Consider the following 21568-nt stretch of genomic DNA (forward strand, 5'->3'; position numbering starts at 1 on the left):
CTACTCGGTACCAACCAAGTATTCAACGTTATATTTTATTTAAAGCAAACTGAAAATAGTTTGGCTTCGTTCTAAAGTATCCCTGTTTAGCTGCGATGAATCGATTGTCCGTCAACGAAAGCGTAACCAAAACGACAAAAACCTTCATATATGTTTCCATGTAGAAATTGTCGTACTTAATACTTTAACTACCGTAATGATTTTACTAGGATTTTTAGTAATTAAGAAATCCTTAGCTATTAATGATTATTTAAGGACTTTTAAGAGCTTCTGAGTCTTCAAGAGGCACACCCCTTGATACTGGGGATTATATTTTTCAAATTTTTCATTTCACGTATGATCTAACCTACAGTTTTAAAAAATCTTCAGCCACAAATGGGTTAATGGACTGGAGTTAATGGGTTCTCGAGACCCCTAAAACTTGCTGAGTCGTGATAAGGAATCTTTGTTCTGTTGCAGTGGAAGAAGGTGATGGCCCGTACCACGCGCTCACGACGAAAAATGGCGAACACGACTGATGCTCCCTCGCCTGCGAGCAGCCTTCTGTCGTCGACGACGACGACTCCGTTCACCAGCCCGACGTCGACGTCCTATTCCACCGAGGGCTATACCTTCAATTACAGCGGCCTGCCTAGTCTAGGTGGCTACTCGTTGGAGGATCTGAATTACACGGAACTCTGGGTGGACGTCTGGAATAGCACCGAGGCCAGTAACGTGACCGAGAGGTTAAATACCACTGTATTATCGTCGGGGGGTGGTGGCTACTGCGACGAATGGGAAGCAGCGCAGCACAAACTCTTTCAGGTGAGCACAGGGGCAACATTCTTTCCGCGCACAGTAGAGACACAAGCGTGAAATAGATGTTTAAGTGGTAGTTAGTGCTGTACACAGGGCGAGTCATTGACTATAATTACCTCGAATTCAAAGGAATTTCTTAGAAACAGTTTAGAAGTAATTATTAAGATCATGCGGACATCAAATCACCATTTGATGAATTATTATATTTAATTATTTATCACGAGGCAAATCAAGCAGTTGCTCTATCAACCAAGCTCCCACGACCAGTGCAAGGGGCTTAACAGAGATCTTCATCATCTTAGGAATTCATAGGTTTACTTTAATCTGTCTCAAAAATTAATCAGGACTGTAATTACTAGACAGCGGATCTTCATGCGAAATCAAGATTTCCCAACAGTATTACAACAAACTGGAGCGAAGTAGAAATTAATTTTCATTCTGAATATGTTTAATACGTTGAAAATAACATAACAGTATTTTAAAATGCTTCTATTGTTTGTACTGTTTTAAATTACACGTATTCATTTTCGTTATAAATGCACACAACCCACTGTCTAGTAATGACATGGTGAAAACCTATGAAAATAGTTTTTGAATAATATATGCACCAATTATATATACATGATGAGACATTATAATAATGCTGTAGATTCATGATGAATGTAGAATAAAGTTTTTGGCTCAAGAGCGATTAGGGATTTTTCTACCGAAGTTGGTTCCGACAATTGTGGAACTGACGCCTGTTCATTGCCAACTGTTTCTACTATATGTAGGGATCCAGAAACATGGCATGTGAAGGAATATAGGAGTAAGGAACCATTTCTGAGAGAATCCGCCTTTGACGTTCGGTATTTGTCTTTAGGAAACGATACTCTGCCACTAGGGAAGTACATAAAGACAGGGGGGAGCGCGTGGAAGAGAATAGCGGGTAAATTGGGACTGTCTGAAAGAGGGATGATGACGGATCAACCTGATAAATTCATGGACACAAGAATTTTCATTTAATCTTGATGTAGAAATACCGATAGAATAATCAATTACTGGTGAGAATAAAACCAAATGTAACTGCTCTAGAACTAATTTTGTAATAAGTAAACGATGAATTAAACATATTTATAGCATTGTTTATCATTTAAAAATCAACACAATAAAATGTTTAAAGAAAGTTTGATAATTTGTCTACAATATGATAAAAATCCTAGTGAAATGAGAAGTTTCTTTTCGGTTACAAACTTTATAAATTACTTTGTGTTACAGCAATTATTAAAATCTATAGATCATATACATGACGAAAATTTCGTTTACTTAGCTTACTTACTTTAACTACTTCGTTTACTTACTTTCATTAAATTCATCATTCTATCGTGCATAAACTATTATTTAATTCAATTGTGACAGCGTATGTTTTAAAAGAAAAGACATGATATATATCGATTCCTCGAGTCTCGAGGTAATTGGAGTAGGGTGGACAGCTATTGCAGCCATCAATGTACGCTGGATCTTTTCTCCCGAAAAGCAAGCTGTAATATATTACATCATTTGTTCGATCCAGTGTTTTCCTTGTAAGATGAAGGAAAGTTTAATTCTCTAAAAAATTACTAAAAATAGTGATTGTACACATTTTAATCCAGAAGACATTGAGAATGCATTGGTAACATTCATATTATAGAACTTAAGAAAATTTTACTTTCTCGCCAATAGATCAACACATGCATGTTTTGAAATTCAATTTCTATCTTCAAGGTGCGAATTACATTCGTCGATATGAACCTCTGGTTCACAGCAAAAATAAAATTTTCCCACCAATAGCGTGAAATAAAAATGACTATAAAATACAGACTGTGTTATAAACGACCGATCGTGAATTCCTCGGAGACATCTTATACGTCAGATATGACTCGCCCTGTATACAAGTCCTTTAAGGATCTAGGTTTACGAGCCACGATTTATAGGTCTAGGATTTTAGATAGTGTTTCAGATCCGTTAGAACATAGTCGAGTTTTATACAAGTATTATAACAGACAGTAGTAGATATTATATACAACTGACGTAAATGCATTATGTAGGAATAGTTACGACAGAATAGTGTATTCTCTAGAATTGTATAACTTGAAGTGTCGGAAATAGAAATGATAGAATTCGTTCTATGTATGTATGTACTACGTATACATAACGGGTAAATGTGGCACATATCAGTAGAATTTCAGGCGTCTATCGATAATTGGATCGGGTCTTCATCCAGGGCCGTCTTTCTCGATCGACAATTATTTTCAAACCATGTGTTCTCTTCCACTAAAAACGTCGGAATCTTCAGAGATTTAACCGATTCGCTTGTGTCTTACGAAAATTATTTGTTAAAATCAATTCAACTTAACATTAATTCATTCACGAAGACAATGCTGATTCTGTTTAACCCTTATATCAAAAACCAAAATTTTCTAGGACATTCAATGATGTTGCACTTTATAGTTTCAACTATGCTCCAAAAGCAAATTAATTGCTATATCACCCAAAAATAGTAAAATAATCTTGCTATTTGTCAACAAAAGCATTAAAGTAGTTTTAAAATATAATGTATAAGAGAGTTGTACAGAAAAGATAAGATTGATTTCATTTGCAAAAGAACGACATGTTAAACAATTTGAATATGGTAAGGTAAAAGAGACGGTACCCCGTCGTTCAGTGATGGGCACTGTAGGATAAATAAAACGCCTGCTTCCCTCACCAACGTCTCTTTCATGCAGCGCGTGCCTTCATCGCGATGTATTCTGCCTCCATGGTAACGGCGCATAGAGGAGTATTTGTCTCGGAAAGTTGGTCAAAATACGATTTTTCAAATGTTGCGCAAGATAAAAAATTTTGCATAGAAAGTAAAGACTTATGTAGTACTTATTTATCTCTTCGTTCGTTTCTGAAATATTGCTCGGCTATTAGCATTCAGTTATCTATACATCCCAATACAACAAATTATAAAACATTTTTTTTTTTAATAAAAAATCATGGTCCTTAATTTTTTAAATGACACTATTCATTTTTTATTACATATTGTTGTAGCTGAAGACGAACGTGCAAGTCTTAAAATAATGCTAAAATAATTTTGGCCAACTTTTCGAGGCAAATACTCCTCTGCGCGACGGATGCTGGTGGGGACATAGTGGGCGCTATGGTGAGGACAGAAATGCCCATCCCTGCTGTAGTACAAGAATTTGACTGTCGAGTCCCAAAGATTGCAACTTTGCGTGAGCCCTATTTGCATTGCACCTGCCCATGGTTCAGACAAAATGATTTTCGCCGGTGTACCGAGTTGTTTTCTCGCAATGTCGTTCCTCGGTCGTTCCCAAAACGAAACGAAACGAAATGAAACGGAACAGAATGGAACGAAACGAACAACCTCCCGGTGTCGGGATTCTCACGAGGAAACCGTTTCGATTTGCCTTTTGCCAGGCGGCGAATCTATTCTTCGCGGCGGCGTTCCTGGTGCCGCGCTCCTTCAAGGCCTCAGTTTTGGCTCTTCGCACGTTTCTGACGGCCGGCTTCATGCTGGCCGCCCTCTGGGCTGGGATCACCATATGCGCTCTCGACGCGATGCTATGGTGCTTGGCCCTCGGCCTTCTGAACGGCATTCACTCCCTCATACTAGCCTGTCGATTTCTACCGCCTGCGCTCAGCCCGGAGCTAGCCGAGCTCTATCTGAAACTCTTTAAGCCGTACAAGGTTAGCAAGAAGCACTTCCAGGAGCTGGCCAAGGAGGCGAGGATACTCAAGCTGGATTCTGGTCAGACCTATGCCACCGAAGGCGTCACGCCAGCCGACGAACGACTATCGATACTATTGCGTGGCAAGTAAGTATTAACCCCGTGATACCACCCCGGGAAACATAGTCGTCAAATCGATCCCGGGGAACAGACGGGAGGGTATCGAACGTCTTCCGCGAACAGCTTTCCTGGTCGTTACGACTTGCACGAAAGCTCTGTTCTTTACTCGTCTGCTTTCGTAGATACATACACTTAGCTCTTTAGTTAGTGGATTGGGCCCTTTGCTTTGTGGTGTCGAGTCAGACTCGCTGAAAGAGCTGCAAACTTTGTGTACGCATATTTCTCAATTTCTGTTAATAAAGGAAACTGCCTTCTGCCGTGAAAATTAGGGTGGCTGTTATTTACTCTCAAAGAAAATGTTTTTCAAAATCTTTTTTCTGGCATCCCCAGGATTGTTTCAATGAATAAAAAAATCTGTGCAATCCAGGCCCTTAAACATTAAAATAATTAATTAAATGCTCATACAATATGATATGAAGGTAAACCAGTACATATAAAATAAAATTCGTTTGTCATTACTAGACTGTGGATCCTTATGCATTTATGAAGAAAATTGGTTGGGTGAAATATAAAACGGGAAATGATTTAAAACATTCAAGAATGCTGTAATGTTGTTTTTAATGTAACAAAGTCATTAAGGGAGATCGAGTCAATTTTTATATTATTCCTGCTTTCCACAATCAATGCAGAACATGTTTACTTTGCATAAAGATACGCAGTCTAGTCATCACATTCACACTCTAAAAACTGTGTAACAATTTTTATCTTGGACATGTCGTTGTGTATACATGTATATACTTATAACAATTACATTATTTTTTGTTTTCTTTTTTGGAAACTGCTAACAATAAAGAAGCTCATGCGAGTCTGAATACGAAATACATAAAAATACAAGAGGTCAAGTAGTGACGCAGTTGCCTCCGGATACAAGCTATTACCAAATTATTAAACATAACGCATAACCATAACTTATTACACAGTACTACAAATTACAATTATTCAAATCTTTGATGCTGAGAGAAACATTAATTTATTTTCGGAGTCAACTGTGCGTAGATACTGAGTTGTGCAAATAGATAATGCAATACTAAATAGATACTAAAAGAATAGAGTAGGAGTTTACACTCTCAAGATGTTTGAACGAAGAGATATTCTGTAAGAAATGAAAACGCATTAACGCATACGTATTGAGTAGTACGAAGTTCGTTCTAGTACAATCACAAAGAAGTTTATAGCCTTAAATAATAATAATAAAACTATTCTTGTAATATCATATTAAAAAGTATTAAAATATGTTCTTATTCCATGACAGTTACTTCATGAATGCAAGATCCACATAAGCGGAAACTATTCTAAACAATAACCACATGAATTTCGTTTAAAGTTTCTCTTATCTCAATAATTAAATACAAATCTTTTGCTGCGATTATCACACATTGTATAAATATTTCCTTGTTAACTCCTTGCCTTATAATTTAATTCCAAGGTTTCAGATTAAAACGTAACATTTTATTGTATCTAATGTTTAATTACAGTTTTCATCAGTAATACGTCGAAATCGACCCCGAGTCATCGCCTTGTATTGAAAGAGTACTGTATACATCGATCAGAAATAAAATATTTTATATTGTGTTAAAATCAGTCCTAAATTTTCAGATTGGTGATCCGTTATTTTAATTGGTATTATCTTCCATAACATAATAGTACCAATTAAAATAACGTAGTACCAATCTGAAAATTGAACACTGATTTTAACGCAATATACTCCTTCGCTGCATAGTGTATCATATCTGATACAGTTAACAAATCTGGTATATAGTAAACTAAGAATGTGTTTTCTTACTATTCTACACATTTTATCTCATTTGATAAAATGTTGTTTTAATTTTTTTAAATATTATTCCCTTAAATAAAAAACAGAAACTGATCTTGTTTCAATTTTTTCATCCCAATTAAAAAAATCAATGAAGGGTTAAAACATTTTATTTTTGATCGATGCATACAGTTTTTTTTCGATGTAACACGTTGGCTCGGGGCGGCTCTCGAAGATTTTTCATATTAAGGTAAGGCGTTAACAATGGCTACGTGTAAAAATTTTAGAATCAATATTCTAAAAATGACAATTCTCTTATTATACCAATGACGATTCTCGTTTCCACGACGGCATCGATCTTCCATCGCCAAGAGTGTCCGTCACGCCATAACGAAACTGTAGCAGAAGTTCGCAGCATTCGATTTCGTACCGTTCTTGGAAGTTTTAAACAAAACTTTTATGGGGGAACACGTAAAAAGTGTTATCATAGTTTGACTGTTGGGCCACGTGAAAATATCAATGCGAAACTTTCTGCGCGTCGCGTCGTTCCGCACGTCGAAAGTTTCAGCATCCTGTAACGAATCGTTGCCCTGGGTCGCAGGTTGAAGGTCACTTGCGACGGGACACACCTGCACTACATCAATGCTTATCAGTTCGTCGACTCGCCTGAATGGGAGGCCATGCACGAGAACATCGACGACGTCTTCCAAGTGACGATTAGAGCCGAGGAGTCTAGCATGTACATCTGTTGGACCAGGCTGAAGTTGCTCAGGGTACTCAGGCACAGGCCGCTACTTAAGGTCGTCCTCAACACCCTCATCGGTAAGGACATTACGTCCAAGTTGTACGCCCTTAACGAGCAGCTCGCTGGTGTCGCCGCGGCCAGTGAGACAACCTCGTCGAATCCTTACAGGGGCGTCGCGAGAAGTCTTAGCGTCGACGCTGTAAACACTGAAACTGCGGGAAGAGTACGCTCAACGACGTGGAAGGCACAGAGGAGGCACAGCAACCCACGGAGCGACAGTAAGTCTTTGCTACTATACCTTTCTTCCAGAACAATAAACTGTTACTTCTTTCTTTGGAAACCATTCGCGCTGGCAGCGAAACTTTGCTTTTATTTCGTCGAGTTCGTAGGGGGCCTTTCTCCTAGTGTACGACACTGTCCAAAAGTATCCTGGTACTTATTAAACCACAATTTATTTTACAACTACGACTAGAATTTCTTCGTAGTTCATAATTTCCTAAATAAGATGTGTATGTATCTATTTATTACCTGCCAAAAGTGCTTAACATCGTTCAAATTTAAACACGCATTACTTTTCAACCAGTGAATTCGTTAAAACTTGGATTTTTTAAAAAGTTCAACATTTTTGGTCCCGTAAGGTGAAGTTTAGCCAAGGGGAGACTTCTATTCTTTTTGAAACACTCTGCATACGGACCCACTTCGAAATTATCATCAGAAGTCTAACTCGATATAGGAACAGCTGAAAACCAGTTGGAAAGATATTACTGTAGAATCATTAAAACGATTGTTTCACCGGCGATTAATTTTATGAAAAGAATAGCTGTATGATTACAAGGTTAATATGTTATTCATATGAACCGACGGTAGGTAACGTGATACTTCTGGACAGTTGTATATAGACAAAGACAAATAAACTGTATCCCTCTGTATTAATAATTTTTGTAAATCCCAAGTAATAATCATCCAAATAAAAATATGCCATCAAATGAGTAAATTCTTCAAAAATTTGCTAAGAGAACCGTCAAATACCCGTCACTAATTCTCGCATGCCTTGGTTCCTCTGCAGAAGCGCGAAGTTTGAACAATAAAATCCGAATTTGTGGGTCATCGAATTTCCCGAGCGAAAAGCCGAAGCGACGGTTAACCTTTTCAATTCTCGAACAGGAGTCATCAGTAAAAAAATATCGTTTTGCTAGCCTCGCTTTTCAATAGTTCCACAACGATCGTGAAAAGAGAAAGAGAGTGGGAGGGGGAGGGGGAGAGCGATTAACCTTTGCCGAACTTTGGTCTCGAACTCGATCGATCGGTATCGAATAGCAATTACGCGGGTCGCATGCTAGATACGCTGAACTGACGAGCGTTGAAATTGACTGTCCACAGGGAGTTCACCCTCTCGATACTCGCACCAGTATTGGGCGCCCGTGGTGGCGAATCACTTCCCGCCGACTTCGCCGTTCACTCAGGGTCAGAACCTCGGGTATTCGCTACTGCCGCAGGGTGTTCAGTTTTCGCCACCGCCACGGGTACCTCTTCTGTCGCATCAGCCATTGACACGGCAGCGTAGCGGCGATTATACCCTGCTACCTCAGACACCGAAGCTCGAGAGGAAACGCTCGAAAAAAGGAACGAGGGAGGTGAGTGCCGCTCTACTTCACTGTATCTGTAATGCCGTTCCGTTATCACGCCCACTGTCCCATACACATGTAGACGATGCTGTTATTCCTGCTAGCTACTTACCAAACGGTACTACCCTACCATGGATTTTTTAATCCCCGTCCGTTCCTCACTTCCAGGCAGAGATGGTATTGTACCTTCAATATCTGTGTAATACCGGTATTTTACATTTCGGTATGAGTTTCTGTGCCCATTTCAGCAGGGTGTCCCAAAAATATTGTACTTGAAAGTTTTCTTTTGCGAAGATGTTCCTCACGGCTTCGTAAAAAAGAGTTATTTACGAAAAACACTGCCAACGCCAGGCTCAACGCGAGCCGAAGAATACGCGTTGTGATTGGTCTGCGTTTTTCGTTAATAACTTCTCAACGAAGCGGCGGAGGACATTTCGAAATCACCCCTTTCAAAGAAGTACATTTTTGGGACACCTAAGCTATATAGCTTAACACATTTTTTGCCGGTATCGTAGTCCTACGTCATTGCAAATTCATTAGTAGTTCTATGTCAGGTTTCACATTCACATATGTATATTTATACCGGGTGATTCAGCTAAGTGTGCCATGTAAGTTACTTGTGAATTATTTGGTATATGAAAAAATGGTTGCAGTGAAAGTCAAGGTATTGAGTCAAGGTCACCTCGAGTTATTTCATTACAAGGAGTAAATTTTGATCTTGAGGTTGAAGAGAGAATTGAACTCTGAATAAAAAATTGTATGGAAATGTTTTGTATACGCATAAACGTAACAAGGAATATACTGAAGCACCGCAGAGAATTTTCTCAGGATGGAAAACAATTATTCTATGAACGATCAAGAATAATGTGGTAGTCTCACGATTCTTAGAAAAAAGGAGTTAATATCCACGACTGCGTGACGCAATGTCATGCTCTACAGAGGAAACAACGTGACTATTCATCAAGTTTTCGTGAGCTGAATTTTGATACAATAAAATGCATCGGTTCCGTGTCGTTCTTCCAGTATCTTATTCAACGAGTGCTCTTTCCCGTTGGTATTGTCGTCTATTTATCTTTATCCAGCAAAAAGCTGTCCAACCTCTTTGGACAAGGCAACTGATCCCGCAAAAACCTGAATGGCACCATTGTTCAATAGCTCGAGCACATTTTCCATGTATCTCGAGCTTTTGTTTATCTCTCGGATTTTCCGGTTACGGGTTCGAACAGATTGCTACCGAACCCGGCGACGCCTTTCAACCGCGTCGTTTCTTCTCTTCGCCAGGGGGGATGATTAAGTGTCCTGGATCGAAGGCAGAGCTTTCGCCCGTTTCTCCGTCTTCGGTCCTGGTGATAAAACGAGACCAGGCCGTGGCCAAGAAGAAAGAGAGTTAGAGAGTACACGCACGAGAGAGAGAGAGAGAGAGAGAGAGAGAGAGAGAGAGTTGCGCGGGAGCCGCGACATAAATCGCGGCCCGGAGGAAAAAGCCCGACGAATATATCGTTACGGGAAAAACTCAATTACGGCGCGTACTCGAGCCAGGAAAAGTGGACCGATATTGAGTTACCGTCGACTCGCTCCGTGGCGGCTCGGGCCAGATGGTGTCATTCTTGACCCTGGCACGCAAAAAGACAGCAACGAAGTGAACAAAGATCCGGCTGTTGTCCACTCGTGAATAGAGCAGCTATCGCGGAAAGAGCCGCGCGAGACTCTTCAAGTCAGAAGTGGCAGCGAACTAGCTTCTTCACAGAGACAAATGGCGCTACGTTAGACGCTCAGACGCGTCCCCCTTTCTTTGCCACCGGCGGAATTTTGCTAACTGACGGTTCACTGCGAACCACTTTCGTTTTTCTCTGTCATCTCTTTTAGCCGCTTCCTTTTATACGCTCGCCGCAGGACGACTTTCGCCGAATCCTTGACACTCGCATTGTAAAATCCTCGCTCCTACAATTTTGTAGAAAAAATATTGGGTTGGCAAAAAAGTCATTTCGGTATTTATGGGTGAACTAGAACTCAAATTTTTTATTTAAGCGATGTACTTCAATAAATAAAATATTTTCCATTTTGTTCGATGATCTTTTGCCGTCTTTCTGGTAGCTTCGCAATTCCGCGCTCATAAAAATTCTGGTCCTTATCGGCAAAAAACTGATCCAAGTGCGATTTCAGGTCATCACACACACATCATTTCACCTTAAAATACCGAAATTACTTTCTTGTATTGTTACACAATACAGGTTGAATGACATTAACCTGTTCACTGTTTTGCTCCATTTTAAGACGTGCACTTCTGTGCTGAATTATTTTTAACCTGGCATTATTTTAGTGCTCCGTTTTTCATACTACACCGTGCACTCTCTTAAATTTTATTTATTATTTATTTATTTCCTATTTTATTTTATTCATTATTTATTATCCTTTCATGACGAATATACTCGACATAAACAGTTAACAGGTTAAGGAATCATTGTTCTACAATTCAAATTAAATATTATCTTTTGATTATTGGCATGAGGATTAACTAAAGAATGATTCCACTCTTACTAGACTACACAAGAGTACATATTAAAATAATTCGTTTTATTTTTACCTTTTTAAGAAAATGTATTTTGTCCCTTTTGTAAATTAGGAATATTTAATGAGACAGTGTGTAAGAAAATAGAAGAATATTAATATTACCTTTTTCAATTGTTATTTCTGTTAGTACTTAATCATACTGTTATATAATTTATAGAATTTATAAATTCGTGTATTTCAAACAACAGAAATAATTCATAAATACAGACGTGAGCTATATTATTTGGGGAACCAAATATAAAGCTTCCAATTTAATGAAAACTGGGTTACTTAATGAAAGGGATTTTCCACCTATAAAGCCTTCTGTGACCGATTCATAAATATCACAATTTGAGTTTCGAAAATAGGGATGAAGAGAATACTTCAGTGATTCTTGTTTCCGTTCAATGAATTTTATTCTACTCTTCCTTTTTAATTACGTCAATGAATATTTTAGCATGATATAATTGCGTTAATGTTATGCTCAAGTAGGCCACGTCCTTTATTCTGATATGGTTATAATAGAGATAATTATATGGTATATTGCATTACACGTAGTAACGGAAGATAATTTTCTAAAATATTATTATTATTCAATCCTTTACAAAAGATTCATGAATATTAATTTTGTATGTAACATTGATACTGTCGTTTTACAATTTAATTTGATATGCCACTTGTTTATCGTCGGTCTTACTAGTTTACAAGTAGTATTATTCTGCACTGGTCAGACACCATTTGTCTGATAATCGTACATTAACCTATGTATAAACTCAGACTTTTAGTGATGATACTAATATGTTCTAGAAACTAATGTGTAGAGACTGGAGTTAACTAAAAATTTAATTCTTTCATTGTTGATTTCATTAACAATAGATTTCAAATATTGTACATTTATCAATCATACAAGTAAGCAAAATGTAGACTAACACTATTCAAATCTTTTTATAGAGAGAAGAATGCTATTCTCAAATTTAATTTTAATGTTTATAAGTTGCTATAAATAATTTAATACATATATGAAAAAATACCTTCAATATTACAAATTGTCATCCAAATAAAATATCTGAAATAAATATGTTTATTATGTAGATTAGATATCATTGTGAAATTGGCAAGAAAACAATGATTCTTTTTATGAAACTAATTATAAGAAACTGAGAAGCTGTTTCACTAAATACATGATCTCAACGTTTCCAATACGAACCAGAAGCAATATTCATTGACACAGAAAATGAAAATAAAATTGCGGCGCGATAATAATCAATCATTTGCTCAGAATTTAGAAAGATTGTGCTTGTAATAGATGGCTCAGACATGCTGTGGAAGAGTGATCAGTCATTGTATCGTTGGCAATGTTCCATCGGCGAAATGAATGCGATGCATTCAATCTCAACTAGGCATGGGCTTGTTTACTCGGTGCCTTGCAGGGAACGTATAAAAGCACACAGGACATTTAGAGAGTGAGTTTATCAATAACGAGATTTAAAACACTACAATTCGAGCAAACGTTTCCTTATAAACTTCGAAAATCACCAATACGAAAGTGTAGATTTTCCGTCCGAACATTGCAGAAGGAAACGCTTTCTCACATTTAGGTGAGAGAATGAAAAACCAACAGAAAGATAGGGCTGTTTTTCTGGAACCTACACGCCCGTAGGCACGATGCATAATTCCGCATACATATTCCGTCGAGATTCTATGTAAAGGTCTTTTAGCTCGAGGAAAACAAGCTCATAAATCTAAGTCGTTGCATTGCGTGAGTTCTCGCGATTCATTAATTGCCGTTGAGAATGAGGTGACGGAAAGTGTCCCGAGGAAGTCTAAACGACTCCGTTGCCCGCGAACACTTCGAAAATATACAATGAGGACAGTAAATGACACCGTCAAGCCCATTCTAACGTCAGCCCAAATGCATAACTTTAACAAATGTAGTCAGAACTTTCCTATTGTTAGTAGGACAATTTCAACAGTTTCTATTGTTAATATTGCTGCGAATGATGATAGACTAATTAAACTATTAAGACACTTCATACTTCATTGACACTTGCTTATATGCGCTCTTGAACAATCCAAATATTTGCTGGTAGCATTTATATGATTCTCTGTACACTTTTATAAATAATATAGTTAACTGTACGAGTATAAAGCTTCTTATTTCATTGCTTGAGACTTATGGATAAGATCAAAATTTTTAGAAATATAGTCATACTCAATTTTAATTTAATCACAATGTAAATCGCATTATCATTCTCATTATTCAACGAACACAAAGATTGAAAAAAGATATTTGAAGTTAATGTATAACTTTCATGAATAATTTTAGGTATTAATATTCATTGCAATTTTTTCCTTATTTTATACTGCTGTTGTTTTATGTTTTATTGTTGTTAGAGCAAGTGTAATTTTATTGTTACAACTATCATTAGCTGTCAACTACATTACACGAAGTAAAGCAAGGAAAGGTTCAACGTGTAGAGTAATTTAAGGAACGATATTAACACTAAACCTACCACCAGTAAATAATAAGTATAATTCTTCTAACAGAGTCACGTGAAAGAATCAGAAAATAACATTCTATACATTATGCAAATCATCTATAATCTGTAGTCATATTTCTTTCGAGACGTTGAATAGCATACAAATCCATAAATAACAAAAACGAGTAACATAAATTCTATCATAATGCACATCTTCTAATTTAAAAATTTATGCATTTTCAGTTAATTCATTTTAATAATATAAATATATTTGCATGCTCTTTTAACCAAGTAATTAGCGAGCATAAAGGATACAAAATGAACTTTGTACATTTACAGTTTACAGATAGGTATTACAGATATCGGTGTAATTAGTTTGTTAGTCAAATGCAAACACCTCGGTCTTTACATATCAAAACAGCGATTTACGGTTTATTGTGACAAATTACGTCAAACTTTGTTATCGTTATCCGCGACCTGGAGACGTGGAAAGCCATATTTTATTTCCACACACTCTGGTAAACGCATCAGATTGCAGTCTAATTTTGGTCATATTTCACACGCTTATCTTCGGCACGCAATAAATTATTATTAGGCTTGTGTTTTAGTCGCGCTGCTTGCTGGTTGCCGTACTACCTGTAATTGTTTTCGCGAGATACGTGAAATTTACATTTCTTTCCATTTTTAAGTTGAGTGTTTGAACTTAAAGAAAAGCAGCAGCAATCATGCGATAAGCTAGTAATCCAATTTCGTGCATTTATTTAAACCACGAATATATTAATACGTCTGTGTCCAAATAGAGGTGAAATAAATATTTGTGTTCAAATATAGGTGAAAATTACGTAAATTGTAATACGTTTAATATCCACGCCAAATGAAGTCGTAATATGCGCGAATATAAATGGCACTCCAATCCATTTACAGCAGACGTAACGATTCGAAATTAGAGCAATGAAACAGCAATTTCCAATAGTGTGGAATAAATGAGACCAACAGAACCTTACATAATTGCAATCTACTGGGTGTCCTAAGTTTTTCTGAGAAAAAATATCATATAAATATGCACTTATACAACTCAATATTTTAATTTTCTACGATCAAAAAATAAAATACAGAATTTCTAATTGTTCCATAAATGCATAGTAATAACAGATACTGTCTTATATTACAGTAGAAAATATATAGTGCAAGTCTATTAAATGTTTCTGTTAATTAGTGAACTATATTGATCACGAGTATTGAAACTAAATCCACAATTGAAATGCAAATAACCACTCTTGTTATTCAGTACATACAGTCTATATTTACACGCTATTCTCTCCTTCCTTTTATGCATGAACATTACAGCATCGTAATACAGAAAATTACTGATACACTATGACATTTATAAGAAGAAATAAACAGTTGAGGCTATAAGCTAACGTAATTTTATGAGAACGGGTAATGGAGAATAAATGACTATATTAATCGTCATGGATTGCAGTATGCAAAACCGAGAAACAAGAAATAAACAAACCAGGTCGGTTCAATCCCTTGCCCTACAATTTTGTTTACGATTTATAATTACGGTTTATAAATTTATAATCTAGAAAGGCAAATTTTTACCACGTTTTTATTAACTCGCTTTCTTGTCTGTCTGTCTGTTCGGTACAAATTTTGCAATTGATTTTAAACTAACTTCCCGATGATGAGCTAGAGACTTGAGACTTTAAACATTACTTAAACAAATGAATTCCTAAATAATCATAACAGTCCTAAATATCATAAATAACATTAAATCTAGTTTCTCTTTCAATTAGCTTATAAAAAAAGTCGAAAATTATATAATAAAATTATATATAAGAAATAATATGTTTTTGTTACAACTGTATACAATCTGCAGTTTAATCACGAGTCTGACTGGATATTATATGGCATGAGGTTAAACGCTTAGCATTTAATGAATATTAACATAAGTGTATGTAAATGCATGTGAATTAAAGGCCTGTATTGCATACAATATTTATAAACAATAGGTTAGCCCTATTGTGACGCAGAAAGCGGTTCGAAATGACTCTTAACCATCAGGTGCCGAGAAAATTTTGTATACGAGACTTAAATTAATGCTCACCTAACATTTATTGTTCAGTGGGTTCAAGACGGTCCGTAAATAGATTACTCGGATGGAATTGCTCGCATTATAAATCCTACAAAATATGATGCAAAGGTCCTGCAAGAAAATTGCATGTCGGGCTCGCTGCACGCACGCCGAGAAAAGCTACAGAAATGCCTGACCGACACACGATAACGAAGTCCGATAATCTTCTGGCGAAAACAAGGACGCGCTTAATGGTTCTTACAGCCTAATATAGTGCCGGGGCTAGAGCAAAGTGTTGTATGTACATATATCGCACCGTTTAGTGCTCCTTCGAGATAACTTCAAAAATTATTTATTTCATCATGATTATTTACATTTTCATAGAATCCTATAATTTTCAAGGGGGGGTTCAACATTGTATAATTAATTCTCCTGTGCGAAATATGCATTATTTCATATCGGGTGATATGAGGAAAGGTCAATTTGATTTGAGTGCACATTTGACCGCCTTATCCGGGAATACCATTTTTTCTTGTTTCTCGCAATTAAGGATCCGCAGTCTAATTATTAAAATCAACAATTTTGTGAAGAAACTAATACGATACAAAATACACACGGTCTGTATCCATTATATTACGGTCTGAGGAGTGAGGACTCGAGCTAACGTTTCACAACTCCACAGCGCACGATCCCAGTGAAATATCAAATATTCGCTGGCAATTAAACGCCTGGAACGTCGGGCTGATGCGAGAGCAAATTTGTTCGGGAAACTTGAACGATGGCGACGATTGATACGACAAAAGACCACGCGCGTTAGGAGGAATATTAAGAACGACGTGATCGCATGTGGCGCTTAAATATTTCACAGCCACGTGCGCACTTGTGTCATTAGCGTGTCACGTGGAGTATATTAAGCAGCACCGGCTGATTCCGACAAAGAATCTGCAAAATTTCTGAAGAACGAAGACTCGAGGCTCTGTCTCGAGAACTGGGTTACCGGCCCTGATATTAATCCCGTTATTAATCAGTTCAACTGATGAGATTGTAACAGGGATGGGAATAGTAGCTAAAACGCTCTGAAGTAGCTAAAAAACTCCTGATACATGGAAGTGATACGAGGTAAAATGAGGAAAAGCGGCGCTGGTAACCGGATATTAAAGAGGTGGTCTTTTTATTTTTTTATCCTACAATCTTCCGGTTAATCTAAGCCGATCGCGACGTAAAGCGTGGCCGCGTGATTACATTAACCTGGACGAAATGTGATTTCTCACGTCCCTGGATCTGATTTCATGGCAATTAAGAAATGCTTTCTGCGGGTATCTTGCGACCGTAGAAATTGTGCAATTCTTCTGTAGATGTTAAAGAACGTGGAAAATCTACGTGGAAAAAGCAGACAAACTTTTTTCTTTATCAATTTCAAGCTATGAAATAGAACGATTTGTACAAATGCAATTATTTATTAGTAGATTACGGATTTTTATGCAAGGTAGGAATCATCTGCATTAATTGCAAGATACTGGAGCTGCATACCCGTTTATTTCTTTCCTTAATAATTTTAGAGTTTCTAAATTCTTTAAATGCTTTTACTGTTTTGCTGTAAATACATGAAATCCACAATCTATTTATGGCCTATAAAAATGTGCCAAGCAGGAAATAAATGCTACAAACAGAATTTATATTTTCTGTATTTTCTTAAAGAACATAGTCTTGAAAATACATGTTTGACTCTTATCTTGATTTTAATATTCAAAAGCTGAACGTTAATTTACTGTCTGAATAACCATATTGAGTATAAAGTAAACGCAACAGTACCTTTAAATGCTATTTCTACTTTTAATCAACAACGTGCGAAAGAGACTAATGATGCCGGTTCATTGATGCGTTCCTGATGCAGCATGGTAATCATGGTTTCATTTGTGCGGCAAGCCAGAATTATTGTTAGCAACAGGACCTAGAAATGACAAATTCCGCAGGCTATTCCGAAACAATCGCGATAATACTCCACCTAGTTCCTTTGACTTTTAGTTCTGACCTTCTCGCATGGCTCTTAATTATCAGCCGACATGGCTGCACCGAGAGATAATCGTTCAAGAAACCACAAAGGGCCTGATAACTGTCGTTTGTGCGTCAAACTGAAAGAGAACTGGAGATATCGACAGCCAAGCAATGAGGACCAGATGCAGCTATCGAAGTATCATGCAACTGTGCTACATAGCACCGAAATATCGATTTTCTGTAGATGAAATGTTAATCTAGCTGACTTAGGGTATCTTAACTTCAGACGCTCCACATATTATTGAAAATAGAATTGTTCGTTGGGTGGAGGTAACCTAGTGTGAATCTCTGAACAATTAAGATTTAGTATTTTTACAAAGGACACACATAGTTTCAAAAAACGATATGTAATTCTTAATTGTAATATTCCTAATTTAATATTAATTTACACAAATTGATGAAGCAGCTCTTCCGACAGAGAAGGTCACTTTTAAGATTCTAGACTGATATTAGTATGATTCAGTAATTAATACTCGGCTATTATCAGTCATAAATATTTATATATACTGTATGCAGCTTCAGTTCATGTGTTACTACAGCTGGAAATAAATACTCAGTTCCCGCGTTCCATTTAGATCAGTGCTAGGCACAATTGGGGCCCCTCAAACGCTTGTATTCCGCACCAACCACCTGCATGGTGCATGCGCGCACCTTCGTCGCGTTCGCTGGTGTCACGAGTCTCCATTGCCCCCACCGTATGTACTGTGCGGAGCACGAGAGAAAACTAGCGGAAAGGAAACGGGGAAAGAAGCCTGACCATTCAGATTGCCTTTGCGTTCGTCTTGCCCCGTTCCCCTCCCGCTAGTTTTCTCTCGTGCTCTGGACAGTACCTTCCTAGCTACGCATGTCACAGTGTCGTTTCCTCTCTTCTTTTTCCCCTTCCACTATCCGATTCCAGCACCATGAGCATAATCCAACATCCACCACTAAGTCCATATACTGGTCAGGTGTGTATTAATCTGGTCATCAGAGAGGGGGTAAACTGTATTCCCCTCGATTTCCTCGATCTGGCGACACTGGCGTGACAGGCGAAGCGCGTCCTTTCTCCATGGTAACGGTACTTACTGGAGGGGGCAGTGGGCGCTTTGATACGGACGGTTTTGCCTCGATTGAGGCAAATATATGCAGCACTGATTTAGATGAAAAACTGGGGTAACAGGGGTAATTTCATTTAGACCACTCTGTATGCATATAACCGTGTGTATGCAGTCCAGGAAGTATTAGTGAAAATATATAAACATTTTTTCAGTTGACTGTATTTCTATGACTTTCAATAACAGTGCAGACCAATGTACAGGGTGGCGCAAAATGATGTGTCTGGTTTGAATTCTTCAGAATTCTTTTTTTCAGAATTTTGTGAACAAGGCTTCTAGAATTTTAATATGGAAAGATACACACCAGATACTGCAAGAGAAGCAATGTCTTTGTTACGAGACGTCTTCGGCGGACGCATTATTTCGCGGAATAGTGACTTCAACTGGCCACCGCGTTCATCGGACTTAACCGCTCCCGACTGTTTTCTTTGGCCGTATTCGAAAGAGCGAGTGTACGTCAATAAGCCAGCGACCATTCCCCAACTGAAAACCAATATTCGCAATGAAATCCGTGCAATAACACCTGAAGTTTTGCGAAAAGTCATGGAAAATGTGTTAGAAATAGCACGAATGTGTCGAGCAGAAAATGGCCGCGATTTGCGAGATGTAATCTTTCACGTCTAGTTCAATAAAATTCCTCTTCTGTACGCTATATTTTTTTTCCAATATTTATTTATTTCACTCTACAATAAAAAAAGTTATAAACAATTCAAACCGGACACATCATTTTGCGCTACCCTGTAGATGTGTGTACAGTCAGTGATTAAATGATTAAAGCCACAAATTCAGCACAACTGTTACAATTACGTAATACTGAAAGTGGGATGCTAGCTTCTAAAGGAGGCGATTATCTAAATGTTCTTTACAATTGTACTGTGAAACTTGTTGCAGGTAACATTCGAGACGCCCGTATGACGGTCGCTCGACGGGGAGGGCCCTGCCAGCGTGCCTCTTCTATCTCTGTCGCCGCAGCGTTCAGCCTAACCCCGTCGAGATCTCGTCAAACTGTATCAGCTTCCCTGGCTTGCCCTGTGAAGCTCGTCGCCGCCGTCGGCCGGTTACAAATCGCACGGCCTATCAGCCGACGAACACAACCAGCATCGTGGCCCGCGTGGTGCCGGGTGATGCCCGAATGACACGGACGACAAGGACACACAGAGATACGGGCATAGTGACACAGTGCTTCTTCGTGTACCCGGCCTCGACCCGCGCCAATAACCGTGTAAAAAGGATCGCCTACCGCGGCTTATTCAGGTTCGCGGATACCGTCGCGTCGGGTCGCGCGATCAAACTCAAAACACACATACGTTCATATCCCGCAAGTGCTATGCCTTACACGTTGTTACCGATACTACACGCAGCTACACCGACACGCGTCGTACCTACGCAACGCAGCGCTGTGTGTTCGCGATCGATCGTAGTGTATCGAGAGGAAAAAAGAGAGTCGGTGGAAGAGAGCAGAGGAGTGCGAAATGATGGTGAATTCCCGAAACGAGTGATACCCAGTGTCCCGCGAATCGTGTTCTCTTTGTCCCACCATGAAGAACGGATGTCGTATCGGTGCAGTTTCGATTCGAAGAACAAGCATATCGAAGCCAGGCTAACTGGGAAAGAGTTGCTTCGTGGCCGAGATGAAATATCAACGACAGACCGATACCTCGGGACTTGCGAATTACAGGCTCGAATGATGAGACGGACCCGGGCTAGGGGGTAGGGACAGGAACGGTTTTATTTGTATTCGCCGGAAAACCTGACAAAATGCTCTTCCGTGATCGGAATCGGTCCTTTATTGTTACTTGTTTTACTGTGACGAGCGCTTCCGTTTTGTTGACGATTCTTCCCCTTCACTTCCAGATCTGTTTCGTTGCTATGTCATCAATTCTGAGCTGATAGACCGCGTTAAACGTTCTCATATCGTCAGGAACCCCACACGAATGTGCGTTTATGGATTTTGATTTGTACTTTGCGGTTCTTTTGCGGGTTCTCGTGGTCTTAGGCGACGCTGAACGGCCAGCGGATTTGGGAAAAATTCTTACGGGCGGTTTGGTAGATTGTACTGTATACTTTCAACGAGCGTCATCATTGTGTACACCCTTACATCGACTGTGATTATAACGGATATAATTGTTAAGTCTTTCAGAGAACAATGCTGATTACGTACACATATTAAACACACCACAAGGCGGGTGTTCGATGCTCGGGTGCTCGATCGGGTAAGTTCGGACGTCCAACTTTTGGCTCTCACGATTTTTAGTTTCTCGTTCTGTAATTGTGAATTAGTCTAACCTTCTTGGAGTTTTAAACATTATTTATTTATAAACCGGTTGGTTACGTGTTCATATGAGATATGAATGTGACGAGCGTAGTGAAGTGTCAAGTTCAATTACATCGACATTGTTTTTTTAAATATTTTTATTTATTCATTTTGTTACGGAAAATTCCTCCAATCATTTCGGAGCTGTCAGTATTGTTTGTTTATAAACTAGAAATGTGAAGTTAAATTAAATTCGGTACTG

The 21568-nt window shown here is 38.3% G+C and overlaps 1 protein-coding gene across 2 annotated transcripts in view; it reads left to right on the forward strand.

Annotated features, from left to right (window-relative positions):
- LOC143208455 (popeye domain-containing protein 1-like) overlaps positions 1–21126 on the forward strand; it is a 111337-nt gene extending 90211 nt beyond the window's left edge. For both annotated transcript variants that reach the window (XM_076422929.1, XM_076422930.1), the window contains exons 3-7: positions 460–804; positions 4243–4640; positions 7028–7449; positions 8552–8805; positions 19944–21126. In XM_076422929.1, coding sequence (XP_076279044.1) covers positions 472–804; positions 4243–4640; positions 7028–7449; positions 8552–8805; positions 19944–19967 — 1431 coding nt within the window. In that variant the 5' untranslated portion in view covers positions 460–471 and the 3' untranslated portion in view covers positions 19968–21126. The remainder of the gene's footprint in view (positions 1–459; positions 805–4242; positions 4641–7027; positions 7450–8551; positions 8806–19943) is intronic.
- The last annotated feature ends 442 nt before the right edge of the window (positions 21127–21568 follow it).

Source organism: Lasioglossum baleicum, chromosome 4 (assembly GCF_051020765.1).
Source record: "Lasioglossum baleicum chromosome 4, iyLasBale1, whole genome shotgun sequence".
In the NCBI taxonomy this organism is placed as follows: domain Eukaryota; kingdom Metazoa; phylum Arthropoda; class Insecta; order Hymenoptera; family Halictidae; genus Lasioglossum; species Lasioglossum baleicum.